At 38.6% G+C, this 18,881-nt stretch overlaps 2 protein-coding genes and 1 non-coding gene across 4 annotated transcripts in view; 2 read left to right on the forward strand and 1 right to left on the reverse strand.

The window, feature by feature from the left end:
• The window catches only part of bcorl1 (BCL6 corepressor-like 1), a 31,708-nt gene extending 24,134 nt beyond the window's left edge, over window positions 1-7,574 (reverse strand). Inside the window, exon 1 of the mRNA XM_056382236.1 lies at window positions 7,334-7,574. The gene's annotated coding sequence lies outside the window, so the exon portion shown is untranslated. The remainder of the gene's footprint in view (window positions 1-7,333) is intronic.
• trnav-uac (transfer RNA valine (anticodon UAC)) lies at window positions 3,913-3,985 on the forward strand. Its single transcript has one exon. It is a non-coding gene; the product is annotated as a tRNA-Val (tRNA).
• Window positions 7,575-7,654: 80 nt separating the features above from the next.
• Window positions 7,655-18,879, forward strand: cstf2 (cleavage stimulation factor, 3' pre-RNA, subunit 2). Of its 2 annotated transcripts, XM_056382241.1 has the most exons (14): window positions 7,655-7,798; window positions 8,050-8,128; window positions 8,640-8,809; window positions 8,916-9,052; window positions 9,831-9,950; window positions 10,155-10,277; window positions 11,329-11,440; window positions 12,914-12,973; window positions 15,578-15,677; window positions 16,791-16,990; window positions 17,278-17,402; window positions 17,779-17,862; window positions 18,279-18,431; window positions 18,583-18,879. In XM_056382241.1, exons 1-13 carry the CDS (start codon window positions 7,696-7,698, stop codon window positions 18,402-18,404), a joined length of 1,539 nt encoding a protein of 512 aa, XP_056238216.1. In that variant the 5' UTR covers window positions 7,655-7,695; the 3' UTR covers window positions 18,405-18,431; window positions 18,583-18,879. The 2 variants fall into 2 exon arrangements, with proteins under 2 accessions (XP_056238216.1, XP_056238217.1); XM_056382242.1 differs by lacking the exon at window positions 12,914-12,973.
• Window positions 18,880-18,881: the final 2 nt, after the last annotated feature.

Consider the following 18,881-nt stretch of genomic DNA (forward strand, 5'->3'; position numbering starts at 1 on the left):
TACTCAACACACATTCAACCCATGTTCAATGTATTCATATGAAACAGCTGTCATGCCTGTTGTTACCATAAACGCCACTGATAAACCATAGAACTACACTTAATTACATCAAGTAATTCAATAAAAGTTAAGTCTATTTTTATCACCAACACTTTCTATTTCTCTCTTGCTCTCTCTCTTTTCATGACAAGTTCAGTTTAAACGTTTGGTATCACTGATTTAGTTTCTGCTCGTTAGCAACACCCATTCATCGAAGCTGGGCTGCCTCCAACCTGGACCCAACCCTGGTTAGGAGGAGAACCATAAAGGAGGGTCAGCTGACACAGATTGACCAATAAGGATTGAGTGTGATGCAAGTTTCACTCAGGTTAGTGTGTCAGCCTGTATAGGGTATTAAAGGTACCCTGTAGAGTTAGCGACTAATAACACTATGGAACAATATTTTCACAAGTGGTTCATGTTTTGTTTGTATTATTTACATTCTCCAAAACGCATTATGGGAATTCCTTGAGGTCCAACATACACATTGAATGCACTTCCTTCCTCGTAAATGATTTGCGAAGTAGATTTTTTAACTATTTTAAATTCAGCGTGTTGGAAGCCTTCTTCTTCACTGCCTTTTCAGGTGCATTGCTGCGTTTCTTGGCACATTACTGCCACCCAGAGTCTCGCACCAGGTCAGGTATCTGATGGGTAACCCATAAATATGCACTAAATGCGGGCAGGCGGCAGGTGAAATAAATATATAAATAAAACAGGAAACAGAAATGAAAATAAAGACACTTTTTTTTTTAAAATCATCTAAACTAGCATAATTGTATCCAGCCAGATTAGCAGTCACGATTTTTTTTATTTTTTTTATTGTAAAGGCCAACGAAACAACCTTTCACCCCTCAATTCATCATCTCAGAACTGAGAATGCAGCTGACTGACAGCAAAGGGCAGTCCCCTTTGATATATGGACAGGTAAAAACTGTAAAATTGGTTATCTTTTTGTCACTTTGCATTGCATAAACAACAGGTGGAAGCTGACTGAGCAAATGTTTTGTACATCTGAATGGGACAGTAAAAAATGCAAAACAGCAGATAACCTCAGACTAGCCATATAAACCGTGCAAAACAGCCTACAATCTGGATGAATTCTAAAGTGAGTAACTGTGTAGCCCATATGTGTAATTAATATTTTGGGTATGGGTCAGTTCATGGGACTTATATTAATCGGTTGGGTCAAGTCCAGATTTGATTTAGACATAATTGCAGGTGGTTTAGTGCCATGCTTTGTGGGTATGTGGAGGGTGCAGGTTTACAAAATTGGACCCATGAAGAACTCTGCCACCACCTGTAGATCAGAGAAATACTAAACTATTGGCAGGAACATGGATTGCAGGTGGAACCCACTCATAAAAAAACTCCACTGGAAACCTTTAACATCCTGTTTACTTTCATACTATTCCACTGAGTATCAACTGGGGGAGGTAACACACCAAACTACTTAGCGATGACCACACAAATGCAACAAAAAGACTGCAAGGAAATATAAATGTAAAGAATGTACAACTTCAAATATTTTTAAAATATCAGCATTTCAAATGGGGAAATGCATTCATCATGTTTGTTAGACCTCAAGGATATACACATTGTATTTTTGCTGAGAGACAGTGAAAGTAAACATAACTTTGTCTGTTTACAAGAAAACTCCACAGAGCACCTTTAAGATAATTTAATGGAGATCTGATGGAAGGCATTTAATAATAAAACTATGAGAAACTGAAACAAAATTGAAGCCAAGCATTTAACATCAATTTACTATGACATACTCTCACCACAAATACAATCATAAACTCAATGTCAGTTGAAACTGCTTCAACTGACATTGAGGCAGTTGTTTTAGGAAACAAACCTAAATTTTGTTTACACGATTATAAACACAGATTTAGTGCTTAAACAATCAGTCAATTAATCAAATAGTTCAGTGACAGTTAATTAATTAGAAACTATTTTAGCAATATATTTTATAAATTATTTATCCTATGTCATTCGTCAAAGCTAAAATGCAAGACATTGTCTGGTCCCAGGTCTTCATATGAGGATTTGTTGGTTTTCTTAGTTTTACTCTGCAGTAGTCTTTAGGTTTTGGTTGTTTGGTTGGACAAAATGAGCTATCTGTAGATGTCAGATTGGGCTTCAGTAAATTGTGATGGGCATATTTCATAATTTTTTTAATTTTATAGACCTGATGATTAATTTATTGAGCAAGGAAATACTTGTTAGTTTAATTGCTAATGAAAATAAGATTCAGCCCTTTATGGATATTACATGTTTGCTAGTTAACATTATTAATTTGAATTAATTTAAAATTCCAAATATGATACTGGACACCAGTAAATAACTATCATTGATTTGTACTGTCACATGCACATATTGTATGTCATTTAAATTCAGAGCCTGTGGAACAGATCTAACACATCTTGAATTTTGATCCTGCCCACATATGAATCTGCCTTCTCTATTAATTCTGGCCTGTTGTGTTGGAGCCAGGATCAGTGAGCATACAAGCTCTGGCTGCCGCTCAAGGTGTGCTATTGTACCCCACATGATAAACAGATGCAGCTGTCATCCCCACATTTTCCAGTGGAGCCTTATGGTCCTTCCCTCACTGACACCTAAGGAAGCTTGAGAGCTTCAGTCAAAATGGCTAAAAATGGAAGAATGATGCTGAAGGCAGACAAATTCAAGTGAGGAGCGAGAACAAGAAACTCTTTGGTATAAAAACTGTACTGATAGACAATTTTTAAGATGCAAATTTATGAATATATCTACTATGTCAACTTTCATTTTTACTGCCTTTATTCCAAGTAAAAGTAATGGTAAAATGGCTGGTGCACAGCATGTGGGTCAGAAAACAATCTCAACTGGCCTGCTATGGAAAAGGACCTTACAGCTGTAGATGCATCAGCCTACACATAAATGAACTTGTTTAAGAAACTGAATACTCAGTTATATTGTTACTCTCTACAGTGTTATTTTGCTTGACTAAATACCACATACAACAGGTGACTGTAATTTTTAAACCTTTGAGGTGGGCTGTGTATCACTTGTAAAATATTAAACATAAACAAAACACTGGTTGACTAAATAACAGTGTACACATTCACTGTTATTGTGAAGCATTGTGTGTTAGTACGCTGTATGGGAACTTTAAAAGTATACTGCATATGTGGAAAAATTACAGTATATATTATGTCAAATGGTATATTAATGTCCTACAATCAACTTTGAATTTCTCACTCTCAGGCAGCTCTTATCTTACTTTATGACAACTCAGTCTTTTTGACAATACCCTGAGTACTGTCATAAGCTTAATGACCTAAGCGTCATTCGTGTTCTGTGGGAAACGACGTTTACACAAGTTTATATTGTTAAAATCACAAGTTTGAAGGTCAGCTTTTCAAACTACAAACCCTTACTCCTCAGCATGGTAGTTCCTGTGCACGCAGGCGGCAGACAGGAGAGACGGACAAATCCAGGCGATTCGTCCAGCATGATTATTTCAGTTCACAGCTGGCAGCTCGGTTGATTGATGTTAGCTACCGTGATCCGCTACACAAGTAAAACGTCCCAGGGAGGCTCGAATCACAACTAAACCAAACCAGCAGCTTAAACGTAACGTTTGGTTAATATCCAAGCGAGATGACTTCGTGGGGAGACTGAAGCTGACCGATATTTTGTTTAGCTAGACCACAGCCATGAAGGATAAGCTAAAAAATGCGCAGTGACTATCAGCGGACTGTCCGCGTATCCTGTTTTTATCATATCGCAAAGACTGAACTGAACGCCATAACCACATTCTATCCAACCACACGTATCTTGGCATGTCTTTATAAAGACGCCCGGCTTCCGTCATAATCAGCTGGTTCCATAGTGTAGCGGTTATCACGTCTGCTTTACACGCAGAAGGTCCTGGGTTCGAGCCCCAGTGGAACCAGGAATTGTTTTCTGTCCTGAAAAGGCCTCGAGTTAGGGATCGTCAATTTGCAGAGTAATTTCAGTGTACGAATGAAATGCTAAAAAATAGTGCTTTCAACTGTTTCTCTAAAGTGGAGGAAAAAGACTGTTGGAAGCAACAAATGAGCCTTTTAGAGGGAGCAGAAATAAAATAAATTCATAAATATGTTTGCAAAATGGTAGCTACAGGGTATTGAAAACTGAAGCTTTGGAAAATGGGGGGGGGACATTGTTTTCTAAGAGTAATTAAATAACAAAATGGGGAAATGGCCATATATTATTACAGTCCACATACCTTTTCCTTACTGTGTGTTGTAAAATTCACATTTGTAGTTTCACTCATTAACAAATATTGTGGTGTTTAGGAGGAAATATACAATAAAATATAAAAGAGGGGCACTCAATTACACCCACACTACAGTGATTTATTATCATGTCTTCTGCTTCACTGTATGATTTGGGATAAGGACAAGGCAAGAAGTGGGACTTTAATTTTGAAAATCTGCTTGCAGGCATGTTGGTCCAACACAGCAGCAGCTCAGAACAGGTAAACTGGAGTAGAAAACAAAAGTACCTTTGTCAAAGGCACAGCTGTGGAAGGTTACTATTGTCATCTAAGGAGGAAAACCTACAACATAATAGAAACATTTAATAATACAATATACAGCCGTAGGTGGATCAAACATGGCTAATATTTAATGTTTAATGAGGAACCTAATGATTATTATTTTCATTCTTTTCAGCACACATGATAAGAATAAGGTATGTAGGCTGTAACATAATGTGTGGCTATTCTCCCTTTTTGTGCTCTTTAATCAAACAATAAGAAAACTGTTTCCTAGCACTGTGGCACTATAGCAGTGTAGCACTGTATCCTGTAGGTACCTCGTATTTGCAAAAAATTATAACCGTATAATTTATTTCTCCTTTCCTCCAAAATGTCTCGTTGTTTCTCCCTTGTTCCCCATAGCCTTGTTCCTATGTTTCAGTAAGAAGTGGAATTGGTAGGTATTTTATTGGTATGTTATTCATACTATGAAATGACACTGAAAATTGCAGGCTGTATTATAAACTGTTTGGAAATAATTCAATTGAAATTTATTCAAATGACAATACAACATGATCAGCTGGGGAAAGTTAGAAAATACACTCAGTGGCCACATTATTAGGCACCTAAAAAAGCTCAGCTCAGTCAACTGACAGAAAACTAGTTTGTTTCATCAACCATTTTCATAATCAATTAATTTCGTTAGTTGCAGCCCTAAGTAGAAGGGTACTCAGAGAGCACAGACTACCAGATTTAAGATTAAAAAAATTAAAATTCATAGTAAATGATCCCGGTCTGCCCCAAGATTTAATGGGCTCTTCCCTGGCCCATGCCACATCACAAACCGGTTCAGTGCTTTTTACATAATCCTGCGGACAAATATACAGACACGGGAAAACATAACCTCCTTGGCGAAGGTAATAATTAGCCTTATCCCATTAATTTCATTCATCAGGACTGCACAAATGTTACAGGGAAAACTGCCAACTTTTGATGTTGTTTGGTCTCTCCATGTGACTGGCATTTCTACATTTTGCAGCAACAACAAATCGAATGCTAGAATATGAAGTGTTTCTGATATTTTATGTATTTGGTGAATTTAAAAAAAGATTAACCAAGAAAACAGCTCCACTAGTTAAACACGGTTATGTGTTATGGCACAAAACCTCACAAAGTATGCCTAACTACATTTTTTATATTGAGTATTAAAATGTATTAAGGTTCACTGACTGCAAAAATACCCCTGTCATTCAGATTACTATCTGTGTTCTGTTCATATTTTCACCACCAAAGTCTGATATTGGTTGTTTCGTGGCCCGAGGCGTAAAGTACCAATAAAAACTGTTTGCATGTAAAGACAAACAGCCAACGAACCAATAGTCCTCGAAGAGGAAGCAACTATTGACAGCTAATATCAGACATGTTGCCCAGAGCCCAACTTCATAGCAAAGTAGTATTCATGCCTCCTACATATATTGGTAAAGATACGCAAAATGCAATTTGTAGACCTATCAACCAAGCAATTTGTCTGTATAAAGCCAAGCAAAACCACGCCCAAAATAATATGATCTGACCATGTACATGTCCACATCAATCACCCTCCAAAAAAAAAAAGGAAAAAAAAGAAGGACAAGATGACTAAAGCATACCACATGAAATTAGCCTGTAAGCCTTTGGATATACAGTAGTGATAGACAATCTATACACTAAAAGCATAACTCAATGTCCAGAGAGTATGAGGCAAGTCATAACTGTTCTGATATTACCTGTTAGTACACGTTTATGGAGGCTGGAGTGTTTCACTGCAATAGACTCAAACAATGATGCAATGTTCACAAAACAACTGGTAAAATGTTATTAACTAATAAACACAACGTATTCATACTTAACAGAGTTGTAGTTGTCTACTACATGGTGTTACAACATAAGAATTTCTTATGATTTCTTATGATTCTCTTAACACTGTCAAAACTATACTGTGAAATTGTGCCACACAAAATTCTGCCTGTGATCTACAATCACTAGGGAACAGATTTTGAATTCTGAATTTCCTTAAAGGGTTCCACTGTATATCACAAGGAGCTGTAAAGAGCGACTTCAAATGTAAATGCACAAATATACTTTGGTGTATTATGGCACAGGAAACTAAGTACCGACATAACAATTACTTTAATTAATTCCCAAATTTTTTAGTTTGTGAAATAAATAGTAACATTACATTAACATTTGGAGAAAAACTCAAAATTCTGTATAATTTTGGAGACTTTTTTAATGTCTGCTTGCTGCAAGTATTTGCTTCTTTTCACTTCAAAAATCAACAAAGTGGGTAATTTGCCCAAGACTGCCCAAACGTTTGCATACAACTGTAAACTATATTCTAAATGTATCAATTAAGTAATTCATAATAAGCAACCACAGTGTGTGAACAGGTGTGTGATCATCCAGGTGCAACACTCCAACCACTTTATACTTCACTAACAGCTTCACTACACACAGTACATGGATACATTTAGCCAAACATCAATTTCCTGCGGACAGTCCATGCCAATAAATGGATAACCAGTTAATAAATTAAGTTTTTGTTAATATTTATTACCTAATTTACAAGGGGCTGGTCTCACCTCTGATCCAAACGTGTCTTTAATCAGACTTTACAGGTGTTCACTGACAATAGCAGCCCCCTTCACATTCCCAACGGCTACATTGTCAGTTAAGGACATTAGCTAAGAAGCAACTTTAAGTTGACATAACCTGCTTATTCTTCCTCTACAAAATACTCACCAATTCCTCTGCTGTACATACACTGAATCTTGGAGGGCATGCGACTTGTTTGACTTTTGTAGCGTTTCATATTTTTGTCTCACAATGAGAACAAGCAGCTAACCGCGGACAACAGCGCCATCTATTTTTCCTACGACTTTGCCACTTTGACCTTTTTCTTCAGCGCAGCCCGCTCTCAAACAACATTTCATCGTCGGTGGTAAATTCTTAAAGAGAAAAATAAAAACTTAGTTAGCGGACAGTGTCCACCTTGAAGTTGTGAAGAAAGGTCGCACTGTTGGTATTTGAAAGTGGGCCCTTTTCCCACTAACGGATATGCTTCATTCTAATTTCCTGGTGTCCCATTCATTTCTGTCCCCAAAATGGCGAACGTAGCTGCTGCTGCTGCTGCTGCGGCTGCCGCAGCCGCTGCTGCCGCCGCGAATAGAGATCCAGCCGTTGACCGTTCCTTACGATCAGTGTTTGGTAAGTGTGTAGCCGTTACTCTCTCCGCTACAGACCGTTTTATTATTTAGTTACAGAGTAACGATATAAACTAACGGCTAATGAATGAAGGCTTGCTAACGTAGATGGCTGGGCTAGTGTCACTGTGAGCTAAGCAACGAGGGGACAAAACTTAACTCGGAGCGAGAAACGAGCAAATAAGTCTTGAAATGAAAAGCTGTTTTTACTTTTATTTCCATATTAACTTTACTTATATCTCGTTATTATTTTAGTGGGAAACATTCCGTATGAAGCCACAGAAGAACAGCTGAAAGACATCTTTTCCGAAGTCGGACTTGTTGTCAGCTTCAGGTGAGTGAAAGAGGGAACCATTCAATCGAGCGGTCAACAGTGTGCACATCCAACCCCATGATAAAAGAAAAAATAATTTATTAGAACACAAATGTGCTTTTTGAGCTATATTGTGTGTTTTTTGTACATGGCAGAATAATTGTCTTTTTGTATCATGATCTCCTAATTTTTGGTGGAGCTTTTTTTTTCTCTGTATTCACTGTTATCGGTTTATTAGGTACATCTAGCTATAACTAATAAAGTCCTACATTCATGAAAGTTATAACATTTAGTTTTTGTTGAAGAGGTGGTGATTCAACTATATGATCATTTTGGAGGCTGCTATTTGTGCTGCTGTTGCACTAATAATAAATGTGCAGACAGACTCTGTTTTTCCTCTTATCTGTTATACACTCTTATGATTTTGTGTTTTAAAGGTGCATAAGAGTTTCTAATGGAACTTCCCAGCTCGTGTTAGTCAACTTTCAACAAGTGGAATTTGTCATCATCTTTTCTGTCCTCTGGTTTTCAGGTTAGTATATGACAGAGAGACAGGAAAGCCAAAGGGATATGGCTTCTGTGAATATCAAGACCAGGAGACAGCTCTCAGTGCCATGCGGAACCTGAACGGGAGAGAGTTCAGCGGTCGGGCTCTCCGTGTTGACAACGCAGCCAGTGAAAAAAACAAGGAAGAGCTTAAAAGTAAGTGTTTATTCTTGTCATTATTTCAGTCAAACGTGCTGTATTTGTTTCGATAAAAAGTGTCTGTAAAAAAGGTACAGTTTCCTGCCATGTCTGTCATACACAGGTTTGGGAACAGGAGCCCCCATTATTGAGTCTCCTTATGGAGATAGTGTCCAACCAGAGGAGGCCCCAGAGTCCATCAGCAGAGCTGTGGCCAGTCTGCCTCCAGAGCAGATGTTTGAACTTATGAAACAGATGAAGGTAGGCTGGTTTGCTCTGTTAGATTTTTACTAGCCACTGTTTCGGCTCCTTCTCGCATGGGACATTTTTCAAAAATAATACAGGTCTTACACCAATTTAGCTTTTCCTTTACATTCCTTTACTTACAAACATTTTAAATTGATTAACTTGGCTTTTCCTGAGAGAAGTTAGCTACTTTCTCTCAGTTTGAATCACCTCAAGGATGACAACTCTATGCGGATGCTCTTCCTTTGCTTTCATTAAGGAAGGCTGTGCTGTACAGCCTGTCTCTCTCAGCTCTGCCAAAGAAGCCTTATCTTTGCACAGCTGGCAGTCTGCTTCATTAAGTTCAATGAAACAACACGCTGCAGACATTTTTCTCACTACTGGAAAAGGGTTTTGTGGCACCAAAGCTTGTGTCAGAAGGACAGCTCCATATGCTGATCAGAGTGTTAGTGTTTCGGCTCAGATCCTGACACCACAGATATTGTTGCACTCCTTCGACAAATGTTTTGTGCTGATGCAGCCACTTTGCCATTGACCATGTATCTGAATCATATGTGGGTGGCAGAAAATGAAGAAGGTATGTCCAACCTGTTAGGAAGTAAAAGCACACAAATCTTTTTGTTTTGTTTTTTATGAGGTGCTTTTTTTAAATCTGTGAACAAGGCAGAGCAAAGTTTTTGTTTTGTTTTGTTGTTGTTGTTTGTTTTTTTTTACGCTGCCCAGTTTTTCATGCATTCTGCAGTATCATATTTCAAGATTCTGTTTGGTGAAAATTTGATTTCTCTCTTTCCAGCTGTGTGTGCAGAACAGTCCCCAGGAGGCAAGGAACATGCTGCTGCAGAACCCTCAGCTGGCTTATGCTCTGTTGCAGGCCCAAGTGGTCATGCGGATTGTTGACCCCGAGATCGCCTTGGTGAGAAGCCGGATTGAGAATGAAGGGATTAGTTAAATTTTACTTTTATTTGATGCAAGGTTAAAAAAATGGAAAAAAAAAATTTTTTAGAAACTTGATCTTGGCTTCGACCTCGACGTCATTGTCAGTAGATATATATGTTAGTCTGCACTTTTGAACCAAAACCGTTTTTGACAGATGCTTTTCCATATGCTCCATATACAGAAAATGCTCCACCGTCAAACTACAGTCCAGCCCCTGATTCCCAGCGGACAGGGTGGAGGAGCACCGCCAGTCAATCCACCTCCTGCACAGCCCAGTGTGCCAGTGTCTCAGCCGCAGCCTGTGGTGAGTAGAACAGTCTTTTACCCTCTGAAGTGATGGTCACTTACAATTTGTTCAACAAAAATTCCCTGTATTTGGCCATGAAAAGCGACATGTCACTGATGTGCGTAATAAATAGTTATTAATCAGCGCGATCTAAACTGTAAACATTGTTAGACAGCAACACTAATTTTTATAGTGTGCTTGTGTTATAATTTACTATGTATGTTGATGAAACAAAGGTAAACTTGGACCGAAGATCTCACTGAAACAGGAAACACGTGCATGAATTTGACCTTTTTATGGCTAAAATCCAAGTGAATGAGAGATGGAGCAAATATTCAGCAGACTGATGTGTAATGTGACCGTAGCTTAACACATACTGTACACTCAGCGTACGGGGAAAAAAAGAATGACATTCACTGGTTTATAGCCCATCACGTACAGTCTGGTTCCCCTCTTGAATCTACAGTCCATCATCTACATCACAACTTAATTCATTTAAACATTGAGATCATCAAACAATCGTTACAAAGTTTATTAGTTAACTAATGTGACACGTTATCATAAGGTTTTGTCCACTCTGATTAAAGTTCAGGTAAGCAGAAATCTAGAAAAAAAAGTCGCCAGAATTTGAAAATGCTGCCGCCCTCTCGCAGATCTTGTGCCTCTACACACCTTTGGCTACAGTTAGCGGAGGGCTAAAACTATTAGCAACAATCAACATCGTCATTCATCGGCTGCTTTCCTGGTAAATCTACCTACACAACCAACCACTACAACAAGTTTAGATATTGCTACCTGTCCGGGAGAAGTACAGCAAGTTTTGTCCATCTCTGAAATGCTTCACCAATATTGACACGTATTTGTACAACAGCCAATAGTAACGCTCTCTCTGTCTCAAAAGACCTGTGATTGGCCAAAGTCTCCCATGACAGAGCCAAGAGATGGTGCAGATGTCTAGTTTGCTCTGAGACCACTTGATTGTCTGTCTCTGAAGATGAAGCTTTCGGTTAATTTGTTTGTGTTTTCTTTCTTGTTTTATTTGTTTATTTATCATTTGGAATATGATCAGCCTGGAATGCATGTCAACGGAGCCCCTCAAATGATGCAGCCCCCCAACATGGGTGTTGTCCCTGGACCAATGCCTGGACCGGGCCCGGGACCAGGACCAGTTGGACCTCCAGGTAATCATTAACCTGCATACGTACCTGCATCACCATCTGAGCTGCTTGTGGTAGCATGTATGCTTCAAAATTTTGATTACAAAGGTCCTTGACGGTTAACGTGTGAAGTGTGACTGTTTCATTGCGTCACTTCCACTTGACCACAAACTGATTGCTGGTCCACTTTTCAGTCAGGCTAAAAAAGAGAACCTACTAAAGTAGCGCATGTAACTAAAATCATGTGTTCCTGTAATTCCAGGTTTATCACAGAGTTTTTTGGTATATTTTTGTATGTGTCATATCTGCCCAGTTGATGCCACACAGTTGTCATGCTGTAGCTGACTCCGGTTTATTAGTCTCTGCTTAATTCGGCTACTTTTTGATGTAGAGTTTCACTGATGAGATGTGCAAAGAATTTTAGGTTTAAGAATTGTGTGTTGTTTGACAAACATTTCTACAGGTTTTACTGATATTAGAAAAGCAAATATGCATATTTTGGTCAATTTAAACTTCCGACTTTTTCAGAAATCAAACATTTAGTCTGTAAATTAAATTATCAAATCAAGAATATTTAATAATATAGATATTTATGTACTGAATCAACATGTTTACATATACTACAACGTCCACCTTCTCACTGTAAGTAAGTGTAATTTTTGCTTAACAACTTTTCCAATTGAGGAAGATCATCAAAATATATTTGGCCAATCGAAATATAATTTTGGTGTTTTTATTTTTGAATATATTTTGAATATCTATATTATCTATAATAATTATATTTGAATATCATGTGTTCCATTCAAAAGTCAAAGTGACATCATCATCATCATCATGTAAATGTGGTGCAGGCAACCGTGCCTATCATCACTCTTGGAGCAATTACACACAAAGTTTACAATCATTTTTATCAGTAGCAGGTAATACAATGATTTAAGGTGCTCTTCAGTTATTGTAGAGTAACATGTGTAAAATTGTACTTTTTAAAACTGCCATCACCACTGCAGTTCATCCAGTACCAGAACTTTAGGTAAAATACTGAAAAAATATTTTCTTACTACGATCGATGCCTTTACCTCATCTTAGGTCAAAGCTTTGCACATGTCATGGCTCACTGGGATCACTAGGTGTCACCAGAGGCTTGTTAGTCAAGGTGCTTTATGCGAGGAACGGTATAGTCTATTTGACTCTTGAGGATCTCTCTTGCTCAGACAGTTTTTTTTTCTTCCTAAACATTTGATATTTTATGTAACATACTTACTAATGTAATATAATTACTAATGTTAAGTTTCTAAAAGTTCTCTCTTCACCCCTCTGTGTGTGTGTGCGTGTGTATGTGTGTATGTGTGTGTGTGTGTGTGTGTGTGTGAGAGAGAGAGTGTGTGTGAGCGTGCGCACGCAATGATTTCATGAGCACGCTTCAAACTTTTCTGTGAGTGTTGCTTTGCTCTCTTGAGTCTTGTGTCTCCTGTTCTTTTCACTTTAATGCTGGCTCAGGAAACCTTCAGCATTCTCCCACAGGATCGTCTGGGCAAGCTGCTATCGAGCGTCCTCAAGGTATCACTATATTCCCTCAGTTCAGCAGTCAGGTCATAGGACTGTTATGGAGTGGCCACTGTCCAAATACATAGCACGGATATCTGGAATTTAGTGTTAGCTTACTACTTTTTTTTTTTTTTTTTTTTTTTTTTCTGTCCGCACATGCACTTTAATCAAACATGAGCCATTCCACTTTCCATTGTTATCAGGCCTGTTTATATAAAGATTATGATTTTTGAGCATTAGCATAGCTGTAGCAGAATGTACCGTCTCATGAGGGTCGCAGGCAGATACAGGTTTGGGCCAGGAGCCTGTGTTTTTGCATGATTACTTTGTTGGTGCTAAAGCCAAGTTTCTTTTAATGGACATTACATAAATTGAATATGTGCTGGATTGTTGTTAGTTTTGTTTTACATTCACATGACCTTTAATTCAATGTTAAACAAATTTATCTGGTGTCGTCTGAGCAAATGTAACTGTTGTTTGTGGCAGTACACAACGATGAGAATGTAGAGATAAAAATATGAGATTTTCATACTAGAAATGTTGAAATGTGTAGAAGATAGTAGCAGCAAAGCTCTCTACAACAGAATTAATGCAGAGTAAACTGTAACACCACAAAAAGCAATAAAAAAAAAAGTAACAATGGTACTGCGATTAGATAAGCGGAGGAGATAAGAGGGCAACAAAAAACACAAAAAGTTTGGGATTGGATCAGCAGTACTCAGAATAAAATAAACTGCTTCCTGATCCTGGATCTGCAGTGCAATACTAAGATGATGTAGAAATAAGAGAACTCTTAACTTTAAAATATTGAGAGCGGAACCACACGTATAGAGGTAATTATTGTGTGATTTTAATATTTTGTATCATTATCAGAACATTTTGCATTTGTAGCAGGATGTGGTGCACGGATACCTGTCACAGGTTGCAGAAATACTTTGGCCAACTCCAGATAACAAAACTACAAATACATTTGAGGCCAGTTTGTGTAGACAGACCAGACTTTCTGCCTTCAGCACTCTTCTAGGTGGACTGCAATTTACGGTCTGATGGCCATCAGTGCAAAAAAGCACTTAAGATACTCTGTGTTGCACCTTTGGACGCTGTGAAGGAAGCTGAAAATGCTCCACAGGGCGTCATCAGCTCGGCACAGCAGATTGTCCCCTCTGGTTGGCTGCTTGATTGTACAGTGTCAGCCTGCAGTGCATGTTCAGGTGTTACTCTGATCTTGAGCTGGGTGTTTAAAAAAAAATAGATTTAGGCAAGTTGTTATCATTTTTGACTGCTTTTTGTAGCGAGTCAGGGTAGTTCATACCTACGAAAAATTAAAACTGTAAGGGAGAGTTGCAAAGGAGGCGCTGAGGGAGAGAGTTGAGGAAGGGGTGAGTGAGAGATGCTGTGTGAGGGGAAAGGGACAGGTGCATGCAAACAACAGGAAGTTGTTGTAGTTTTGCCTGCTTATCAACATGATCAAAAGTTGCAGCAGCAGCATTGGCAGTGACTCACAGCTCACAGAGGCTACTAAGATAGGAATCTATAAAACTCCTTACCCCAGATGGTAGCAATTTGTGTCAAAGCCATAACTCAGTGAAGACACACACATTTTAAACATATTTTTAGATTTAGTGTGACTTCATTATCTCTGATGTTCAATGCAAATAAACATCTATAAACCCTGCCAGGAACTTGTGCCATACTGATTTTTACATTCCGTTACTGGGAAGTCATTTACAAAATGTTAATTTTAATTAACTTAAAACCACAAAAGGCAGTCTGCATTTTAGCTTTTGTTTAACTCTAATATTATGTGGCGCAGGTAGTCACTAAATGGCACTCTAGTGCATTAAAGCTATGCAGTAGTGTTTAATAACATGATTGAAGCTTTTAGACTTATTGTTAGACATAGGTGACATGACAGGATTTGAGTTGATGAATGTGTTTGTCTTTCAATCACTGTCACGTACAGATCTAAGCCTGTTGTATTGAACTTAATTATAATTTGTGCTCTACTCTTTGAATAGTATTGCTGTACGTGCTGTAGTCATTTGCAGTATTCATGTTATTAGACATGTAATTAACAAGACTGAACACTGACACACCCAATGTACTTTATTTTCTCTCTGCATGCCTCCTGTCATGATGTTCTAATGGCAAAATTACAACAGAGTTACAAGACACAAGTAGGAAAATATATTCAAGTCAGGTTTTCTCTATATGTGTGGGAATAGATTTTTTTGTTGTTATTTATTGGCTTTTACAGCATGTGATTTGAACCTGTTACTCCCTCTTAATATTGATGAGAGACCACAATTCTCTTACCTTTTTCCTGCATTTTTGTGTTCCCAATCACACTCCTGATGTCTCCCTGTGTGTTGTGACATTGGCCTGTGGCAGTTTGCTGTGGTCACTGTGTACTTTACTGTGTGCTTTATCAGAACCAAACAACTCTGGTTGTTTCTTCAAATATCCATCCTGGGCAAACAATCACCTCTTTTATATTCGTGTGTGGTTTTCCTTAGCTTGTATTTCAGTCCATTTTAATGGATTAGTGATGGAACATTTCCTGGTCAATGAATACAAACAACTAATAGGTAACAACATGTGATTTTCTCCTCTCAGGACCAGGTGGAATCCCCCCCAGAGGCCTGCTGGGAGATGGTCCTAATGATCCCAGAGGAGGAACTCTGCTGTCTGTCACTGGAGAGGTCATAGACCCCAAGTAAGTCATCTTACTCATAGCATTACCTTAATAATACAACAGGTTCTGTGGATTATAAAGGAGTGTCAATTTAAGACATTAAATCCTTAAGATTTGAGTCCGTGGTTACCGGGGTAACGGCAAGTGCAGTTGAGAACTGCAACAATTATTCGATCCAAACAAAGTAAATCGGCAACTACTGAAATACATTTAAGTAATTTTTAAAGCAGAAAAACATTTGATGGTTTCAGTTTCTTAAATGTGAGACTCTGCTGTATTTCTTGGTCTTTCATTTTATTAAACTGAATATTTTGGGGGTTTGAACTGTTGGTTGGACAAAACAAGACCTTCAATGACATCACCTTATGCTCCAGGACATTGTGATGGGCATTTTCAGTGGTTTCTGATGTTATTTTTAGGTTTGATGATTAAGTGATTAATTGAGAAAATAAATGGCAGATTAATCGATCATAAAAATAATTGAAAGTTTCAACACTAGTCTGGTTTAATACTACAGATCCCAGAATTCTGGAGTCGGAAAATCTTCAAGCAGCTATTTTGTGTGAAATACTACAAGGGAACATAGTTTGTCTGTTCACAGAGCAGCCAAACAAACAGGTTGTTTTAATGAAGAAGTCTGTCAGTAATTGCAGCCGTCATTTGATTTTTATGGTGCACATGATGCAAGTAGTTTTATGCACAGGAAATGAGTTGGTTATCTTGCTGAGAAGTTTCAGGTGTGCAGCTCTGTCCTCTGCTCTTTCTTGTTCCAGCACTCCTGTGCTGTATTGCATCATGAAGCCGCAGCAGTAGAAGGAAATGTTCCATTTTCTTTAGTAGTAACTTGGTAAAGCTCTGAAAAAATGCCAACCATTGATTTCATGAAAAATCTTAAGAATTGTAACTTTTACCACCACTTCCTTATGCCAAAAAACTGTAACCGTGACTTTGCCAGTTTAACTTTATAAAGATTTAATTGTTGTTATTTGGTAAACAGTTCAATGGGTCTCAGTGGGCCAAGTGTTTGTAGTATCCTGTACTTTTCTGAGAGCACTGACCTCGGTTAGTGCAGGGGCTGACGCGCAAGGGACTCCTTTTATAATCTGTTATAATCTTTTGTGTCTGAACATTCAGCCGGGGCTACATGGCAGCTCCACCGCCCCACCAAGCCCCACCTGTACACATGGGTCAAATGGCAAGTGGACCCCCTCCAGATATGAGAGGACCTCCGATGGACATGAGAGGCCCACCCATGGGTGAACCGCGAAACATGATGGGTGACCCCAGAGGGCCCCCGATGATGGAGCCACGGGGGCCTCCGATGGAAACCAGAGGTGACTGCTCTAATAATGCTCCTTTTTTTGGCTGCTTACAAAAAAATGTCTTGTTTCTTTATTTTCACTATTTTCCTGATTTATTTTTAATGTCATTCATGTCAAAATGTTTCTAGAAACAAAGCCTGACTTCTCTCAGCTATAAACACACCTTTTTACATTTGCAAGTTTTAATGTTAATGTTTTTTTGTTTACTTCAAACAGTAAGACTTAATCTACACTCCAACAATTCACTCAGTAATCAGCAAGGTTTGGTTTTGTTCACTGTGGTTTTGTTCTCTCTGCAGGTCGTGACCCGAGGGCGATGGACGCTCGTGGGCCAGTGGCGGCACAGAGGGTTCCCATGGCAGGAGCGATGCAAGGGCCAGTTCCTCATAGCATGGGTCCAAACGCTCCTCCGCCTGCAAGACCGGTAACAGCTGCACCTAATGTTTTTGTTTTGTTTTATCGTTGGCAGTATGCAAACAACGGAGCTCTCCATTCTGTCACTGACTGTGTTTTGTTGAAGGAGCCCTGTGCAAAGAAAACAGGAAAAATAAACTTTTTTTACTTTATTTTTATTAAATCAACATAGGACTTAACAGAATGATTAATAATTTAGGTTTTTTATAGACAACACAGTTTGACTCATATTAGTCTATAAATAATATAAATAATCAGTAACTTTACGTCACATTAAAAAACAAACAAACATTGTAAGTCATGGGAGTGTGACTTGAGGGCCAAAAGATGCAAAAGAAATCAGTGCAATCTGCTCAAACTGGATAAATGGCGTGTGTGTCCTGCAGGGTCCTGGTCTTTCTGGTGCTCCACCATCAGGAGGCGGCTTCAGTCCAGGGCAGAGCCAGGTCTCCACACAGGACCAGGAGAAGGTTAGTGTCACTTTATCTGTCACCCCTGTATTATAACAAACTGGGCTAACACTCACTTTGAGTAACCTTCATGATAATATGGAAACATTTTTAGGTCTGCTGCCAAAGACACAAATAAAATGGACATTGGTCAATAACCAGCTGGACACGGAGTATCATCTGTGTGCATCAGCAGCTAGTTGAAGTACCTCTGTTTAAAATGCTAATCCCTGTTTGCATTCTCATTCACTGATTGCAAGTCATTCTAAGTATGTTCCACCTGAGGAACAAAACAGGTCTTGTGTAAATGCAGCAGGAATTGTTTGGCTTACCAAAATAAAGGAGGTATTCATGACTTTCCTGTTACGAAAGAAGAGCACTCATTTTCATAGTCTTTTTGTTTTCACATCTTACTGACAATTGTTCATCTTTTCAAGGCTGCCCTGATCATGCAAGTCCTGCAGCTGACCCCAGAACAGATCGCCATGTTGCCCCCAGAGCAGCGGCAGAGCATCCTCATCCTCAAAGAGCAGATTCAGAAGACTGCAGGAGGGGCGCCATGACAGTCCCGACTGAGAAAAGAGACAGAGGTGGAGATTCTTTTTTTCTTCTATCAAGTCACTCAAATTTCTATCCTTAAAGGAAAATTCAGTTATAAGGAAACATTCTTGCTTTGTCGTTTTTTGTTTTCCCTCCTCGTTTATACACTTTTCTTTTTGTCACGAAACATTTTTGTTTCAGGACTCCACAACGACCCGTCACCTTCAGCTTCAACATGTCTGAAGACACCTCATCTTAGTTTGGAAAATTGTATAGTTCTTTTTTTAAATCGTATTGTCTGTTTTCGGTATGAAAGAGTAAAGTGGGTGCTTGTGGATTCAAAAACAAGCAACACTTTTGAAAGGATGATGATGGCGGTGAATGCTGAACAGAGCTGAAATGTCATGAGGTTTCATTCTTTCCCTCCAGAGCCAACTGTTTTCATGTTATTGCTCTGATTGTCTGGATATTGTTTTGTCAATAAAAATGGAAAAAGAGGC

Source organism: Seriola aureovittata, chromosome 8, assembly GCF_021018895.1.
Source record: "Seriola aureovittata isolate HTS-2021-v1 ecotype China chromosome 8, ASM2101889v1, whole genome shotgun sequence".
In the NCBI taxonomy this organism is placed as follows: Eukaryota; Metazoa; Chordata; class Actinopteri; order Carangiformes; family Carangidae; genus Seriola; species Seriola aureovittata.